The sequence below is a fragment of the Bos mutus genome, chromosome 5 (genome assembly GCF_027580195.1).
Source record: "Bos mutus isolate GX-2022 chromosome 5, NWIPB_WYAK_1.1, whole genome shotgun sequence".
Taxonomy (NCBI): Eukaryota; Metazoa; Chordata; class Mammalia; order Artiodactyla; family Bovidae; genus Bos; species Bos mutus.
The window spans coordinates 74,375,572-74,392,859 of NC_091621.1; the positions used below are offsets into that span (position 1 = coordinate 74,375,572).

General features: G+C 36.4%; 1 protein-coding gene across 1 annotated transcript in view; it reads right to left on the reverse strand.

Moving 5' to 3' along the window:
* Positions 1-17,288, reverse strand: part of LOC102268072 (ovostatin homolog 2-like) — a 64,973-nt gene that overhangs the window by 27,707 nt on the left and 19,978 nt on the right. The window contains exons 5-14 of the mRNA XM_070370132.1: positions 14,784-14,952; positions 14,192-14,276; positions 10,319-10,436; positions 6,826-6,937; positions 5,163-5,272; positions 4,672-4,830; positions 3,797-4,024; positions 1,484-1,538; positions 677-822; positions 77-226 (exon numbers count right to left, since the gene is read on the reverse strand). Of these exons, the coding sequence (XP_070226233.1) occupies positions 77-226; positions 677-822; positions 1,484-1,538; positions 3,797-4,024; positions 4,672-4,830; positions 5,163-5,272; positions 6,826-6,937; positions 10,319-10,436; positions 14,192-14,276; positions 14,784-14,952 (1,332 nt within the window). The remainder of the gene's footprint in view (positions 1-76; positions 227-676; positions 823-1,483; positions 1,539-3,796; positions 4,025-4,671; positions 4,831-5,162; positions 5,273-6,825; positions 6,938-10,318; positions 10,437-14,191; positions 14,277-14,783; positions 14,953-17,288) is intronic.

Sequence of the window (17,288 nt, forward strand, 5' to 3'; positions counted from 1 at the left end):
TGACATTTTTAACCTGATCCATTTCAAATAAAAATATAATCTGGAGCATAAGACTTGAGGAAATCTGAGAACTTACACTTTCCGCCGACAGCTGTTGTTCTGACTTCAATAGGAGAATGCTTTTATCCACAGCCCGGAGGGCACAGACCGAGTCAGGGGATGCCTGAAGATGGAGATCAGTGCTGGAGCCCGGTAGTCCCTGCTCCTTCGAGAACTTTATGCTAACCTAAAATTAAGGAAGAAAAGGAATGAGTAAGATTATTTTACATGAAAATGTTGGGTTCACCAAGCATTTCATTCATGGTTTTCCATAGCATCTTATAGAAAACCCAAAAAAATTTTTTGGCCAACCCAGTGGTTGGACTATGTCTGATCTTTTCCAAGTAAATCTTTATAGATTTCTGTACCTTTATTTCTCTTGCCCACTCTCCCCCTTAATTCTCCATCCTCACATGCACACCACCTTCACCAACCCTCGTGCCATCTCAGGATTGGCACTGCTGTCAAAAGTGGTTCATTCTGTTTGATGATTCATCACCTAATAACTGAGCTGTGCCAATGCTGATTGTGAGATGACCGTGTAAAGGTTATAAGCAGTCAAAAAACAAGGAGACACCAGGGAGTAAACTGCCCACCCCTCTCACTCAGAACATGCAAGAAATAGAAGAGACCTCACCTTGTTTTTAAAGCATTTTTCCACCTGGAATTTGACACTGTCAGCTACGATTTCCCCACTGGGGTGAAGAGTGTAGACAAGCATGACAGCCACAGGAGCCAGATCAGCACTGACATTGATGGGGAAGGAGATGTTTCCCTTCCAGGCTGTGTAAACATGAGAGATGAGCAGCAGACACAGTACCAGAAGTTTCCTGACTCACTGGGTACACTTAGATAAAAAAGAATGGCTTATGGATAGAAAGAGCAAATTGGACTTTATTTTAAAGGAAGATCAATTAATCGATAAATTGTGTGCATTCTCAGTTGCTAACTCATGTCCAACTCTTCGCGACGCCATAGACGGTAACCCGCCAGGTTTCTCTGTCCATGGGATTTTCCAGGCAAGAATGCTGGAGTGGGTAGCCATTTTCTCCTCCAGGGAATCTTCCCAACATGGGGATCGAACTCACATCTCCTACATTGACAGGTGGATTCTTCACTACTGAGCCATCTGGGAAGCCCCAATCAATCAATGAATGGGAAGTACATATATGAAAGAAGACTGCATAATTTAGACAATAGCAATGTTTGAGTTTTGGACATCACTTTTTCCATATTGTACCTGGTAGCCTAGCAATCATAGAAACAAGTTGAAATCTCTTTCACTGAAATATTTAGCAGGTTACCCTGGGCCTCTATCCACAAATTGTAATGCTAAGTGCCCTTCCTAACTGCTTGACTAGAATCACAGTAACATTTCTTTAAAAGACAGAAAAATGAAGGTAGAGCGCATGTTTAAAAAAAAAAGTCAATGCTTTATATACACCTTTGTTTCTGATCTCCTTCTGTCCACTGAGGAAGATTGCTCCTTTCACCATAACCTGTGCAGAACAAAGAAAACACAGCATGTGATAGCATGTTAGATAATATGGAATATGGACTTAAAAATATATTCACAACCTAAAAGTTGAGAGTTATACCTTATTTGCTGGGAATTTTTAGGATTTCAATCCTGGGAGAAAGCATTTCAAGTAAAACTGAGAGACCTGCTCTGAGGAGCTGAGGGAAATCTTGCAACAAAATGCAGGTACATCAAAAGGTTATTGTTAATTAATGAAAACCAGATATCCCAAGTTAAGGAATTTAGCACTTTTCGATGTATGGGAAGATGCAAGATCTGGGCTCACTGAAATCATTCCTCTGATAAGTACCCAACTATCTGGGTCTAATATCCTGTATTTTCATTTCTCAGGTTTCCTCAGGGCTCACTCACTTCCTCAGTCACTTCCTGCAGTGAGTGACTACAGTCTGGTGGCTTCTCAGTTCAGTTCAGTCGCTCAGTCGTGTCCGACTCTTTGCAACCCCATGGACTGCAGCACACCAGGCCTCCTTGTCCATCACCAACTCCCAGTATTTTTTCTTTACCAAGTCCCCTCAGGGTTCACCAGCTCACTAACTATGGTGGCTACAGCTGCTTATGACTGTGACATTCTTTGTTTACTGATATGGCAGGAAATATTCAATTGCTCAGGTATCATGTTGTTATTATATAATGAATGACCTAATCATAATTCTATTCTATAAGATAAAGTAGTTTTTACAAACAAATATGAAAAACGGGCTCTTTCACAACTTGGGAAGGAACAGAGCAAGTGACCACAGTTGACTGAGAGCTGATTATGGAGGGGTGAATAAAGCCCTGAAACCGTTGAGACTAACTGGTTTCAAATAAGCCAAGTTGTTTCACCTCTTTGCCCCTGTCCCTTATTTATAAAAAGAAGATACTCATAGGGCTAATTAATGAGTTAATTAAAAAAAAAAACCCTTATAACACTGCCTGACATGTAATACTTACCCTTGGAGCAAAGTCTTTTGTTTTTCCTTCCAGTGACAAATATATAGCTGGGGAAGTTAAGGCTTAGAGAGTTTAAACAATCTGCCAAAGATCAGCTAGCTCACCTAATACATAGGAGAGGGAAGAGGATTCCAGTCAGGAGTCCTAATTTCCAAGTTTGTAGCTTTTCACCTTTCCATAACCTTATAGAGACAAAATGGATAGGGCCAGAACCAAAAGGGCTAATTCTTTTATTGCTCATCAAAGTCAACCTCCTACTTTGCTCTCTGATAGCTGTAGTAGCTGTCTAATACTTCATTTTCCTGAAGGGTATGTATTTACTTAATGTGAATTAGAACTAAATGCATAAAATAGCAGACTCTGAGTAATAAAATTTTCCAGGAACAGATTCACAGACTTAAAGAATGAATTTATGGTTGCCCTGGAAGGGGGAAATGTTGGGGGGAAAGGGATAACTAGGGAGTTTGGGATGGACATGTACACCGCTGTATTTAAAATGGATAACCAACAGGCACCTACTGTACAACATAGCAAACTCTGCTCCATGTTATGTGGCAACCTGGATGGGAAGAGGATTTGGGGGAGAACGGATACATGTATATGTATGGCTGAGTCCTTTCGCTGTTCACATGAAACTATCACAACATTGTTAATCAGCCATCAGTCAGTTCAGTTCAGTTCAGTCGCTCAGTCGTGTCCAACTCTTTGTGACCCCATGAATCACAGCACGCCAGGCCTCCCTGTCCATCATCAACTCCCGGAGTTAGCCCAAACTCATGTCCATTGAATCAGTGATGCCATCCATCACTGACATCAACAAAGGTGATGGACCTTTGTTGGCAAAGTAATGTCTCTGCTTTTCAATATGCTATCTAGGTTGGTCATAACTTTCCTTCCAAGGAGTAAGCGTCTTTTAATTTCATGGCTGCAGTCACCATCTGCAGTGATTTGGAGGCCCCAAAAGTAAAGTCTGACACTGTTTCCATTGTTTCCCCATCTATTTCCCATGAAGTGATGTGACCAGATGCCATGATCTTCGTTTTAAAGAAAAAGTTTAAAATAAATAAATAATTAAGCTTTTCAACCTTGGAAAAACTGAAATGACCTTGGATATTTTTATGTGTTTATTTCTGGTTTTGTTCTTCGTGGACCCAGGGGTAGTCACCAGCAAAGAAGAAGCTTGGTTCAATCTTTAACATGGCCCAACTGACGTACATGTTCTGAGCTGTACTGGGCTACGTAGACAATTAGACAAGATCCATGAATCTACCCACTGAGACTTACCAAATAGAAGAAGTTGATGTTTGAATCATCCCTGTATGCTTCACTGTTTAGAGAGTAATGTATAGTAACAATCTTCTCTTGATTGCATTTAAGTTCCTTGGGTTCAGGCTCAATCATCAGGAAGCTGCTGGTTCGCGAGTAGAAGCGTTGGACTGAGAAATGGCCATCCATGTACTCTGGAATTAACCAGCTTGGAAGGTAGCAGCTTTGTGGTCTGATATATATGGCCTGAGAAGATAAAGGAAAGCAAATGGGTTGTAGAGGTATAAAGATCTTCCAGGGACAGTCATTATTATAGAATGGAAAGCCTCTTATCTCTTCAGGACAGGGAAGAATCTTAGCTTGTGGTTAACATTTCAGAGTTGTTACTGGCAGTAAAATAATAAGAGCACTCCCCTCTTTTCATATACAAAACATGACCTTAGTTGTATGTCTATTTCATCAGGCCTACAATGAGTTGTTTCTCTCACTTTGTCATTGAAGTCAACATTAGGCCTTGTACCTTTCAGCTACATTTGAACACTAACCAAATGTTTAAATGCAAAATTCTGTTTAAATAGAAGAGGAGAAATCATAGTATCTTTCTTATCTATGCACAAAATGGTCAAAGGAAAGAAACCAAATCATCTTTATGAGCTATTTCTACTTTCTCAGAGTAAAATATTGGTTATTGGAGAATTTATAATAATAGTAATTGGCTGTTATCTTGAATAAGTATTCTTATGTATTATTTAATGAACAAACATAAAATACACTAAATGTTAAAGTGTATTAAAATGTATTTTCAATGCAAGGTATCTTCTAAGAGATTTCTAATCTCCAAAATTCCTAACATTCATTTCTTCTGTGGGATCTCATCCACTCTGATGTCTTACTTTCAGACGAAACTCCGGATCAAATATATCAGAAGTATCAATGGAAAACTGAGCTTCACCATTCTCATCTGTGGTGTAGTTTCCTACCAATCTGTCATTAAGCTCCAACTGCAATAACTTGTTCACCATTGGAACATTATTAGGGCCGGAAAATTTAAGCTGCACACACACAAAAAAAGAAGCATTAATTTTTCAAATTAACATGTCCTATTTCTACCAAGAAAGCATTTTCTATTTGCAAATGTGATTGTTTATTTGTAATTATCTTAAATTCCATTAGGCAGAAAGACATTCTATTAAAAAATATATGATATGGAGATACCTATAATTGTATCTATTGCTTTCTTTCAGCCTAGGATTTTTTCCAGTATATCATATGCAGTCATGCTACACATGTGTTATGAAAGTAGGAAAAAAGTGTTCAGAAATTTTCAAAAGGCAACCTATGACCTAAGAAAATCAAATGAAAACACTTTTTTTTTCAAACCCACAGTTCCAAAATAAGAAATTCCTCTTCTATAGAAAGGGTCCATGTTCTCGAAGCTCACACTTCCAAGCACTGGAGTGATAAAAATAGAAGACTTTTCGCTGATCTGCACACCTGCAAGAAATGAAAAGCAGTGTTATGGGAAATATATCATTTGATCAAGAATTTCAGAAGAACAAATAACTTCAATTTTGTTTGTATATGTGCAAATGCATATACACAAAATTATATTCTTGTTGTACATTAAAAAGGAGGTGTGGGTGCTAGGAGCAGGCTACAGAGTACTATTAGGTTATATAATTCATCAAGCTGAATAATGTAATTAGCATGAAAATATTTGAATCAGAAACAGGAGAGAACACTCAATGTCCTTCCTCCTACCCTTCTAGTCATTTCTGGCTTGGAACTCTTCTTATGATGGAGAATACCATAGCAATTTCAAAAATAAGGCTTTCACTTCCAAAATTATTATTAGCCGGCAAGGTAACTGTTTTCACATTTTTTCCAGATTCAAAAAAATATATCTGATAGCAAAGTAAGTAGAAATGTGTTGTGATACCAAAAAAGCATGTCATAAACAGAGGCAAGCACATGTAAGTTACAATATAAATGTGTCAAGCATCTATTATGAAGGCCATTATAATATTTATCAAGTAGATTCACACAAAGAAGTTTATAAATAATATTATCTCAATCATTTTTAGGAGAAGGCAATGGCATCCCACTCCAGTACTCTTGCATGGAAAATCCCGTGGACAGAGGAGCCTGGTAGACTGTAGTCCATGGGGTCGCTGAGAGTCGGACAGGACTGAGCGACTTCACTTTCACTTTTCACTTTCATGCATTGGAGAAAGAAATGGCAACCCACTCCAGTGTTCTTGCCTGGAGAATCCCAGGGATGGCAGAGCCTGGTGGGCTGCCGTCTATGGGGTCGCACAGAGTCGTACACGACTGAAGCAACTTAGCAGCAGCAGCAATCATTTTTAAGTAACAAGAAATAGTAACTGAATCTGGTTTTACTACCTCAAATTAAATCTCACATTCCTCTTTTTCTGTTTCATTTTTTAAACAAATATTTATTGTACACTCACTATGTGCAGATTTTTCACTAATGATTTTTGCCTTTGCAAATGTATCCAGTTGTATTAAATTGGAAGTTGGCAAAGTTCTATAAAGGTTCTGATAGTTATTATTCTAAGCCCACGATTCACAAGCCCCTCTCACAGCTACTCAATTTTGTTGTCACTCTTATGCAAGGTGCGTAAATATGGTCGTATTCCAATATAACTTTATTTACGTAAACAGGCAAAGAGCTGGATTTGACTTACTAGATGTAGATTGTGAAATATGCATTAAATAAAAAACTAGGCCCTGGCAGTTGATTATCACACAAAATTATAAACAGACACCTAATTTTTTCACCTGTCAAGCCCCTCTGTCTTATTGATGCAAGCACAGATGAGATATAAACGTAGAGCATTTACTTAATAATTTTAAGTATTATTAGGAAAATCTTATTCAAAAGCAACTCTCAAGTTGACCTATTGGCAATGTACTCCACATGTTGAACAATTATTGATCTGTATTTCGTGAACATTGTTAACTCAGTAAACATCTCTCAGGAAGCTGCATATAGCCCCAGATTGCCCATAAAACAGGAGCATTACCTGTCCCAATTTCTGTAACAGTTGTGGTGATATAAAATGACATGAAAAGTCCAGAACGGTAGAGTTGGAAGACTTTTGTATTTACAATTTGAGAAACACAACCATTTTTCAACTGAAAAGAAGAGAAAGTGTAATGAAAAGGTTAGGGATTTAAAAGTCTCTAAAAATATATGGAGTTTCAGCACAGATATATAGCTCCCTCAATTGCTCCATGGCTCCATCTCACAAACTTGGTGAAATGACCAAGAATTACAGAACAAGGAGGAGGAGGTTGGGGGGAGTTTCATCAGTAATGAAAACAAAGTGGAAGTAATGCACATTTTACAGATTTCAGGGATATTCTCCTGGAGACATTGATGGGAACAAATTTAAGAATGAAAAATGGATCTGAATAATATTTTAGGATTGAGAAATTAAAATCTCCTTAATATTTGAGAAGTATTAAGAACAGAATATGTGACACCAAAACACTTCAAGGTAAATTGTTCATTTAAAAAAGGAAAAATCTGGTGCATGTATACAATGAAATATTACTCAGCCACAAAAAGAAGGAAATAATGCCATATTCAGCAACACGGATGGACCAGGAGATTATCATACTAAGTGACGAAAGTTAGAAAAAAGATGAATATGTGATTTCACGTGGAATCTAAAAAAGAGAATACAAATGAACTTATTTATGAACTAGAAACAGACTTACAGACATAGAAAATAAACTTGTGATTATTAAAGGGGAAGGGGGGAGGGGTAAGAGGTTTGGGATTACAATATATACACTATTTATATACAGATAGTTAATCAACAAGGACCTTCTGCATAGTATAGGAAACTATACTCAGTATGTTATAATAACCTATAAGAGAAAAGAATGTAAAAGAAGAATACAAAAGAAATAATACATGTATTTATATATACGTGTGCAAGTGAATCACTTTGCTGTACATATGAAATTAGCATGACATGGTAAATCAACTATATTTCAATAAAGATTTTAAAATTGCTACCAGTGTAAAATGAAATGAAATAAAGCAAAATCTGTAGATAATATTTCAGTAGCGACAAGAGTAATTAGAGAGATATAGATTTAATTCTATTTTAAAATATAGTGTTTATTAATTTCAAATGTAAAACATTAGAGGTATATATCAATTCATTGAACCTCAGAACCATGATATGAACAAGTCACTATTATCATCTCCTTTATATGGATAAATGAACGAAGCCCAGGTTGGCTATATAATCTGCCCAGTGTTACACAGCTGGGAGGTGGTGGAGCTAACCAGGCATTCTGATTCCAGAGTATGTGGTGCTCTGAACTATCAGCTATAAAATCAACAACAACAGAAAAGGTCAAGTTTGTCTGTTTAAAATACAAATGAAAAAGAAATAATAAAAAGTAATCAGAAGAACTTTAATTGCTTTGAAATTATAAGGAAAAATTTTTCAGTCATCCCTGAGTCAAAGAGACCACGTGAAGTAAATCAATAATAATCTAGATGTTGCCATTGTCAAGGGACGAATACTTTGCATCAAAATCTTTGCTGTTATGTTGTGATTAACTGAAAATGTAAAAACACTGAATTTTTTTTTTAAACAAGAAGCAACTAACATTTTTTGAACTAATAAAATAAACTAAAATTTTAAGGAAAAGAGTAACATGAAAATGAAAATAAGTTATACAGAAACAGAAAGTAATGTTAGGAAAAAGGTGAAAGCAGAAGTTAAAGACCAACAAAATAGATGAACATTTTTATGAGATGATTTAGGAGGGCAAAATTGTACAAGAGGTAGATACTAACACAGATGAAAATCCACCTGGAAGAAAAGAAAATTATTTTAGAACTTAATAAAAATTATATGTTGATTAGATACATTTTTAAAATCTTATAAGATAGCTACATGTATAATACAATGGCAGGTAAGATATTTTTCTAGGGCTGAGAGCCCATAAACATTAGGAGCTCTGGTATTTCAAAAATACCACAAATATTTAAATAAAAACTTGAAAAAATTTTGCTTTGAGACTAGAGGGTACTTTTTTTTTGGCTGCATTGGATCTTTCTTGTGGCACGCAGGTTCTTCATTGCTGTGTGCAGGCTTTTTCTAGTTCTGGCAAGAGGGTTAGAGGGCAATATTCATAAAACAAGAAAGTTTCCATTTCACAGCAACAGGAAAAACAGGTATCATTAAGAGTTCTCAAACAAGAAGTCCAAACTGATAACAAAAATATGAAAATATGCTCAAACTCATGAGTTATTGCTGTTGTTGATTAGTATCAGTCATGTCTGACTCTTTTGTCTATAGCTCACCACGCTCCTCTGTCCACGGGATTTTCCAGGCAAGAATACTGGAGTGGGTTGCCATTTCCTTCTCCAGGGGATCTTCCTGCCCAGGAATGGAACCCACATCTCCTGAATTAGCAGGTTGGTTCTTAACCACTGAGCCACCAGGGAAGCCCAAAACTCACTAGTTATGCAAGTTAAAACAAGCTAAATTTTTGTCTACCAAAATGGCAAAATTCATGTATGGCTGGCAGTAATATTTTTTAAAAATTAAATCTATAAATGATTATATCTATCCACCTATTTATCTACTTTGACTCAGGAAATCTGCTCCTAGGGATCTATTTCAAATAAATAAAACTTCTCATACATAAAAATATTTTTAGCAGATTATTTATTGTTGCATTTTTCACACTGGGGAAAAATTAAACACTAGTTGAATGCAATCCCCATCACTTGGGTAAAATGGCTGACAAAATTATAACCACACCGTAGAATAATGTTCTCTGATGTGAAAGAATTCCATTCAGTCTTTTTTAGTCTGCAATCCCTACCTAAATATAGGTTTCTGTCTGTATTAACCAAATATCGATATTCACCAAAAAGACTAAGTAATTTTCTGTTCAAGAATTCAGTGAGATTAGGACAAACAATTAAAATACAAACTGTATGCTGTAAACACATTTCGCTTTTGAAGTCTAAAGGTGATCCTCAAAGGGATGCTCATGATCATTAATGTTATGATACTATAAACTGAAAAAGCAAATGGTGGCTTCAAAAGTGAACTTCAAATCTAAGGTAATCAAATAGATACTCTGAATTGCAGCTATTTGCAAGTGAACTTTTTTCATAAAGACAATTCTAGGTGGCATGGAGAGTGCCATCAGGGATTTATTTATGTAAAGGATAGTTTATGATACTCCAAAGAAAGATCAGAGAGGTCACCTAAACAGTATAAACAAAAAAGACAATAAGATCTTTCAAATTCTAAAAATTCTATGAATATATGGGTGAAGCGCAATGAACTTGGCCTAGAGAATGAATTATACCTTAAATTTTCTTCTCATTCTTTACCTCACCCATGTACAACCTCCATTATCCACAACATGAAAATAGTGTTGTTCAGTCTCTTTTATAAATGGAATCAAAGAAAGAATAATATTGAAAATGAGCAAGAATTAATTTTTTGGAGTAAAGATCATGATCTGTACCTGTGCAACAAACTGTTCACATATTTCATTCTTGTCTTTCTCACAAGCCACAGAGGAAAAAAATCCCCTGCACACCTGAACTTGGACTTTCCCATGTACAGGTTGGCCAAAGGTATACCTAGGAGGATAAGACATACTGGTAATATGAACAATACCACGGTCGTATTTCATGGTCTCTTATTCATAAGTTATATATGAAATCTCTAAGCTATGTCTACCCAACAACCAAATTCAATTAGGAAGCTCATCTATTTGCACTCTAATTTAGATTAAATTAGACATTTAATCTGTTAGGAAGATTCAGTTGTTTTTTTTAAAAATCAAATTCAAAGTAATGTAAAATTCAAAATCTCAGTGACTTGGACTTAATGATCAAATTGAGTTTCAAAAGTTATATTTTAATCTGATAAAAATATTTTAAAAACTGCTTGCAACACTTGCTCTAGCACAAAAGATATATACACATAAATAAATTACTCAGGATCATGAAGTACTTCTTGATTAATATTTTAAATAACACTTCTCATTTCTCACTCAGTAAATATAAAAGGATTGGCATATACTGGATATGCTCTGACCAAAAGTATAATGTCTTTTGGGTGCATGTGTTGGCATCCCACTCCAGTACTTTTGCCTGGAACATCCCATGAACGGAGGAGCCTGGTAGGCTGCAATCCATGTGGTCGCTAGAGTCGGACACGACTGAGCGACTTCACTTTCACTTTTCATTTTCATGCACTGGAGAAGGAAATGGCAACCCACTCCAGTGTTCTTGCCTGGAGAATCCCAGGGACGGGGAAGCCTGGTGGGCTGCCGTTTGTGGGATCGCACAGAGTTGGACACGACTGAGGCGACTTAAAGGCAGCAGCAGCAGTGCTTAGTTGCTCAGTCGTGTCCGACTTGTAGCAACTCTAGGGACTGCAGCCTGCCAAGCTCCTCTGTCCATGGAGATTCTCCAGGCAGGAATCTCCAGGAGTGGGTTGCCATGCCCTCCTTCATGGGATCTTCCCAACCCAGAGACTGAACCCAGGTCTCCCACATGGCAGGCAGGTTCTTTACTGTCTGAGCCACTAGCAAAGTCTGTCTTTTGGGGTGGGATTAAATAAATATTTCATTTTCTCCCCAAACACACAAAAGACTATAATACAAGCTTTTTAAAGACTCAAAGGCAAATATGTTGATTGCTTGAGCTTTGGCTTATTTAAGGATCCCTTCTACTAGTATTTAGAAAAACAAATATAAAATCAGTATACAGTAAAACTGAATATTATTAAATGTATTGATTATAATATTTTTTTTAGTAGTTGGACATTGGTGTTTACATATATCATTAATTTTTTCCAGTGATCCTAAGATGTAAGTGTGTTATCTCATTTAATGGATTAGTAAATTGAGATCTAGTATCTCTCTTCTCCACATTGTAACTGATGGAACTAAAATTCAAACTCAGATATTCCTTAGGCCACAATCCATGTTCTTTCTCTTCCACTAATCTATTTAAAAATTCTCAATGCTTCTGATATTTTAACTCAATCCAACTCACTATAATCTGTCAACTCTAAATATCAATTACAAGTAAAATAGAGTCAAGACTCTAAACAGGTCACAAATGTTATACCCCAGCATATCTTATTTCCTTCTTTTTACTGTCTTTTATTTATCAGATAAAACTTATTGCATTATCACCTACAAATTGACATATACCCACAAGGTATGTAGCTTAAGTTTACATACAGATCAGAATAAACATTTTCCTTTTATAATCTGAAAAGTTTTTGGTGAATACTAATGCAGTTTATTAAAATACTTTTGCCTGTGGGCGATTTTCTTCCTTCTTAAAAGCTTAATTCATCTCTGAGGTGGTTTGCTGAAATAATCTAATTTGTTGTTGTTTCCTCTGGCTGTTCCAAGCTAAGTCCCAGAGAATGGTTAAGAAACAATGATTCAGTATTGTGCAATCTTAATTGTTGGCAACTCAGTGACTGATGTTATTTTCTGGACACAGTGATTCATTCATCATGTTCTCTTAGCCTGCACAGAAATAACCATGGAGAGCAAGCTTAGCTCTGCTCTCAACTCTCTAGTCCTGTTGCAGGATTTGATTATTGCTGATACTGACAACACTGTTTAATGTCAGATCTGAGTAGAATATAACATTAAGGAAGTTTTAATAAATCCTAATTCCATATCAACATTTCAATAAATCCCAGCTCCATGTCAATAAATAAATAAATCTCAATTCCATATCAACATTTAGCTTTTAGGAAGTCTTTGGAAGGTGATACTTGATAAATATTTTGACTACCCCGATAAAATGCATTGCAGTTTTTCAACATACCATTTAGCAGATAAATTATAGACGTTAATCCCACTGACAATTCTGGTTTTCTGTGTGATTTTTCTAGTGAAACCAGTTTAGGATCCTTATATTGATTATCCCATTATTTTTAACACAGATAATCTATAATATCTCATACATTACATTTACAAAATTCTGGCACATGATCAGCTATTCTTCACTGAAACTCAGAAAAATATGATTGTTTTCCTAGAGTCTAAAGAACATTTTTTTTAAAAGACTAGAAACTGTTTCTAAGATTCTTTATGGTATTCTCAGCAAAATCCCCATGTTTCTACCAGGCTGCCCTTTACCAATGTATCTTTAATATACTACTGAAAATATTCAAAGGCAAGTACTTTTCATGTCATTAGTTAAATAAACAATGTTTAACAAATATGGCAAATATTAACATTTTCAATTGTTTATATAAAGTATAATAGAGGTCTTGGTTAGGAGAGAAACTGAACTTAGATAGCCTAGGTCTAAATTGTAGTTCTTCCATCAAAAAACCCCATTAATGTTGATAAGTTATTTAAATTCTCTGTCTCATTATCTTTCTTTATAACATTGAATTGATAATAGCTCCTTTCTCACAGTGACATGGTGAGAAAGTTAACAAATGTAATGCTTAGCACATTTATTGGCATTCAATAAATATTAGATCTTTTTTTTTTAACTATAATTAGAAATTTGAGGAAAGGCAAGGCATTAAAAATAATCCCCTCAAAAGAAAATAACAATTTCTCAAGTCACATAGGGATTCCTTTTTTACATCAAGTGGATTCAAATTAGTTAAAATTAAATTGATAAAATGCCTTTTTCTCCACTATGATATTTTCAGTATTTCTTTCTTTCTTTTTTTTTTTTAGTGAAAACATCCACTGATGGTGAAGATTCAATGAGGCAAGGTGCTTTAGACAAGCTGTCGGAATCGTCCTTGGGCACAATATACTTAGTGATCAATATGGCAGTCAAAAAACTAAAAGAATGTTGCACATTTGTCAGAGTATTGTTACACTTTTGTTGTAGTGAATCCAATTCTGGAAATTGTTCTTAAGTAAATAATTTTTAATTAAAATGCTACATTTTATACACAAAGACATTACTATAACTTTATTTGTCACTGGGAAAACAAAATCAAACAGGCTGCATGTCATATAATAAAAGAGTGGTTAGATAAATTTGGTATAGCCACATAGAGATATGTTTATGCAGAGAGGAATTGGAATACATGAAAAGCCTGGCACTATATAGTGACAGGTTTTCTTAACTGGAGTGAGTAAAAAAGTATAATTGTTGAAAGTTCTCATGAAAGACCAGAGAAAAATAAAGTGTTAATGGCAGTTAATGTAATTAATTTTAGGTAATATCTCACATTTTTCAATATTTTTCAAATATTCTACAGTGACAATCCATAACTTCTTTAATACTTTTAATATAAGCAGATACATAAGTTTACATGGTTGATCTCATTTTTTTGTTTCCTCTAAGCCTTGTATTGACAGGTGGAGTTAAATCTCTTGAATACTTACTTAGCACATGCACTGACTTGGAAGTCATCGTCTGCAATAGTTATTGTTTGTGGTGCACTGACCTTAACTTCAAACTTGGGCAACACTGGAAACAAAGAGAAATATAATGTGACTTCAGCTCTCACACACTGCTGAGCAAAAATGACTACAACCATGTAAATGTGTTTCCACACATGACATTTTTCTATGTATGCCTCTGTATAGATCATGGTTCAACGCCTCCAAATTCCATCAGTGGGTGATGGTGTCTCATTAACTAATAATTCCCCTTTCCTTTCTTTGCCTTATTCTTGGAACTTCACATTTTGTTTGCTGTAGTCCTTTAGATCCTTTCTAGATGGTTGTCTTTATTCTAAAATAATGGGATATTTCCTCAGGAGAAAAGGAAGGGTTCAGAATAAGGATACAGGCAATGAATGATGAGCAAGAAAGCAGAGACAATAAAACATAGAAGGACAAGAAAGGAAAATGGCAGAAAACCAAATCAAACTTAATGTAATTTGTCTAATTCTAACATAAAAGTTATTTTGTTGAACAGTTCTTTGGACACTTCAATTATATAAGACAACAATCATAATTAGCAATTGGTTACCATTTCTATTAACAGTAAATTGGTGTGTCAATGTCTTTCCTGATTTTTCTTTCACGACAATAGAGTAATCTCCAAACACTGGTTCTAAAATCAATTGGAATGAGAGTTCGGTAATATTTTGAGAAGAGGTCACATTTTGCCATTGAAAAATCCTATTGTTTTGAGGATCCTAGAAAATAAAGAAGAAATAAAAGCACAGGATGTATGAGATTATCCTTTTCTTTTTAATTTGTGATCCTTTATATAGTTGGGGCTTCCCTAATGGCTCAGAGGGTAAAGGATCTGCCTGCAGTGTGGGAGACCTGGGTTTGATCCTTGGGTTTGGAAGATTCCCTGGAGGAGGGCATGGCAACCCACTCCAGCATTCTTGCCTGGAGAATCCCATGGACAGAGGAGCCTGCCGGGCTGAAATCCATGAGGTCACAAAGAGTCAGACATGACTGAGTGACTAAGCACAACACAGCAAGGTGATGCTAGTAGTAAAGAATCTGCCTGCCAATACTGGAGATGCAGAAGACATGGGTTCGATCCCTGGGGCAGGAAGTTCCCCTGGAATAAGAAATGGCAACTCGCTCCAGTATTCTTGCCTGGAATATTCCACTGACAGAGGAGCCTGGTGGGCTACAGTCTATGGGGATACAAAGGGTCAGACATGACCGAGTGACTGAACACATGTAGTTCAGGGAAGTAAAGAAAGTTCTATCATTTTATTGCACTTGTATCTGAAATTGTGAAAAGAATTACAGACTGTTAAATGGAAGTCCCACAATAAGAAAGCATCCTTCAAGCCACACTTCCTCCATCATTTGCTTTTAGCAGCTTGTGTGAGCCTGCTTCAATAAATGTATTGATATTATCCAGCCATAATTAAAGAAATTACGGGTTGGAAGCCTCCAAGCCAGGCTTCAGCAATACGTGAACCGTGAAATTCCAGATGTTCAAGCTGGTTTTAGAAAAGGCAGAGGAACCAGAGATCAAGTTGCCAACATCCACTGGATCATCAAAAAAGCAATAGAGTTCCAGAAAAACATCTATTTCTGCTTTATTGACTATGCCAAAGCCTTTGACTGTGTGGATCACAATAAACTGTGGAAAATTCTGAAAGACATGGGAATACCAGACCACCTGATCTGCCTCTTGAGAAACCTGTATGCAGATCAGGAAGCAACAGTTAGAACTGGACATGGGAACAACAGACTGGTTCCAAATAGGAAAAGGAGCACATCAAGGCTGTATATTGTCACCATGCTTATTTAACTTCTATGCAGAGTACATCATGAGAAACGCTGGGCTGCAAGAAGCACAAGCTGAAATCAAGATTACCAGGAGAAATATCAATAATCTTGGATATGCAGATGACAGCACCCTTATGACAGAAAGTGAAGAGGAGCTAAAGAGCCTGTTGATGAAAGTGAAAGAGGAGAGGGAAAAGGTTGGCTTTAAAGCTCAACATTCAGAAAATGAAGATCATGGCATCTGGTCCCATCACTTCATGGGAAGTAGATGGGTAAACAGTGGAAACAGTGTCAGACTTTATTTTTTTGGCTCCAAAATCACTGCAGATGGTGATTGCACCCATGAAATTAAAAGACGCTTACTCCTTGGAAGAAAAGTTATGACCAACCTAGATAGCATATTCCAAAGCAGAGACATTACTTTGCCAACAAAGGTCCATCTAGTCAAGGCTATGGTTTTTCCAGTAATTATGTATGGATGTGAGAGTTGGACTGTGAAGAAAGCTGAGTGCCGAAGAATTCATGCTTTTGAACTGTGGTGTTGAGGAAGACTCTTGAGAGTCCGTTGGACTGCAAGGAGATCCAACCAGTCCATCCTAAAGGAGATCAATCCTGGGTGTTCATTGGAAGGACTGATGCTAAAGCTGAAACTCCAGTACTTTGGCCACCTCATGCAAAGAGTTGACTCATTGGAAAAGACTCTGATGCTGGGAGGGATTGGGGGCAGGAGGAGAGGGCACGACAGCAGAAGAGATGATTGGATGGCATCACCGACTCGATGGACATAAGTTTGAGTAAACTCTAGGAGTTGGTGATGGACAGGGAGGCCTGGCGTGCTGCAATTCATGGGGTTGCAAAGAGTCGGACACAACTGAGCGACTGAATTGAACTGAACTGAATTAAAGAAATCTGGATTAAAAGATATCTACAAAGGCACAGAAACATTTCTCACTACTCATCTTTTTTGTTATTTTTTTGCTTTCCTCCACAGTAAAATCTAGAAAGTTAAAGTAATTTTGTAAACTTCCTTTCAGTAAGGAAATTACTCATGTGATTGAGTGTTGGCTGATGACACGTAAATAGAAGTCACTGGGTAGAGAAGAATCAATGCCACTGAAAACAAAGCAAGATATTGAGGATGACATAGAGGTTAAATAGAAGTCTATTGAGCAGCTTCAGCTGCATGCATCAAATTCTGGGAAATTCTCTTTCATTTTTTTTCTATTATAAATATTTTCTAATTTTCCTTGCTATGGCTTCTTAGATACAT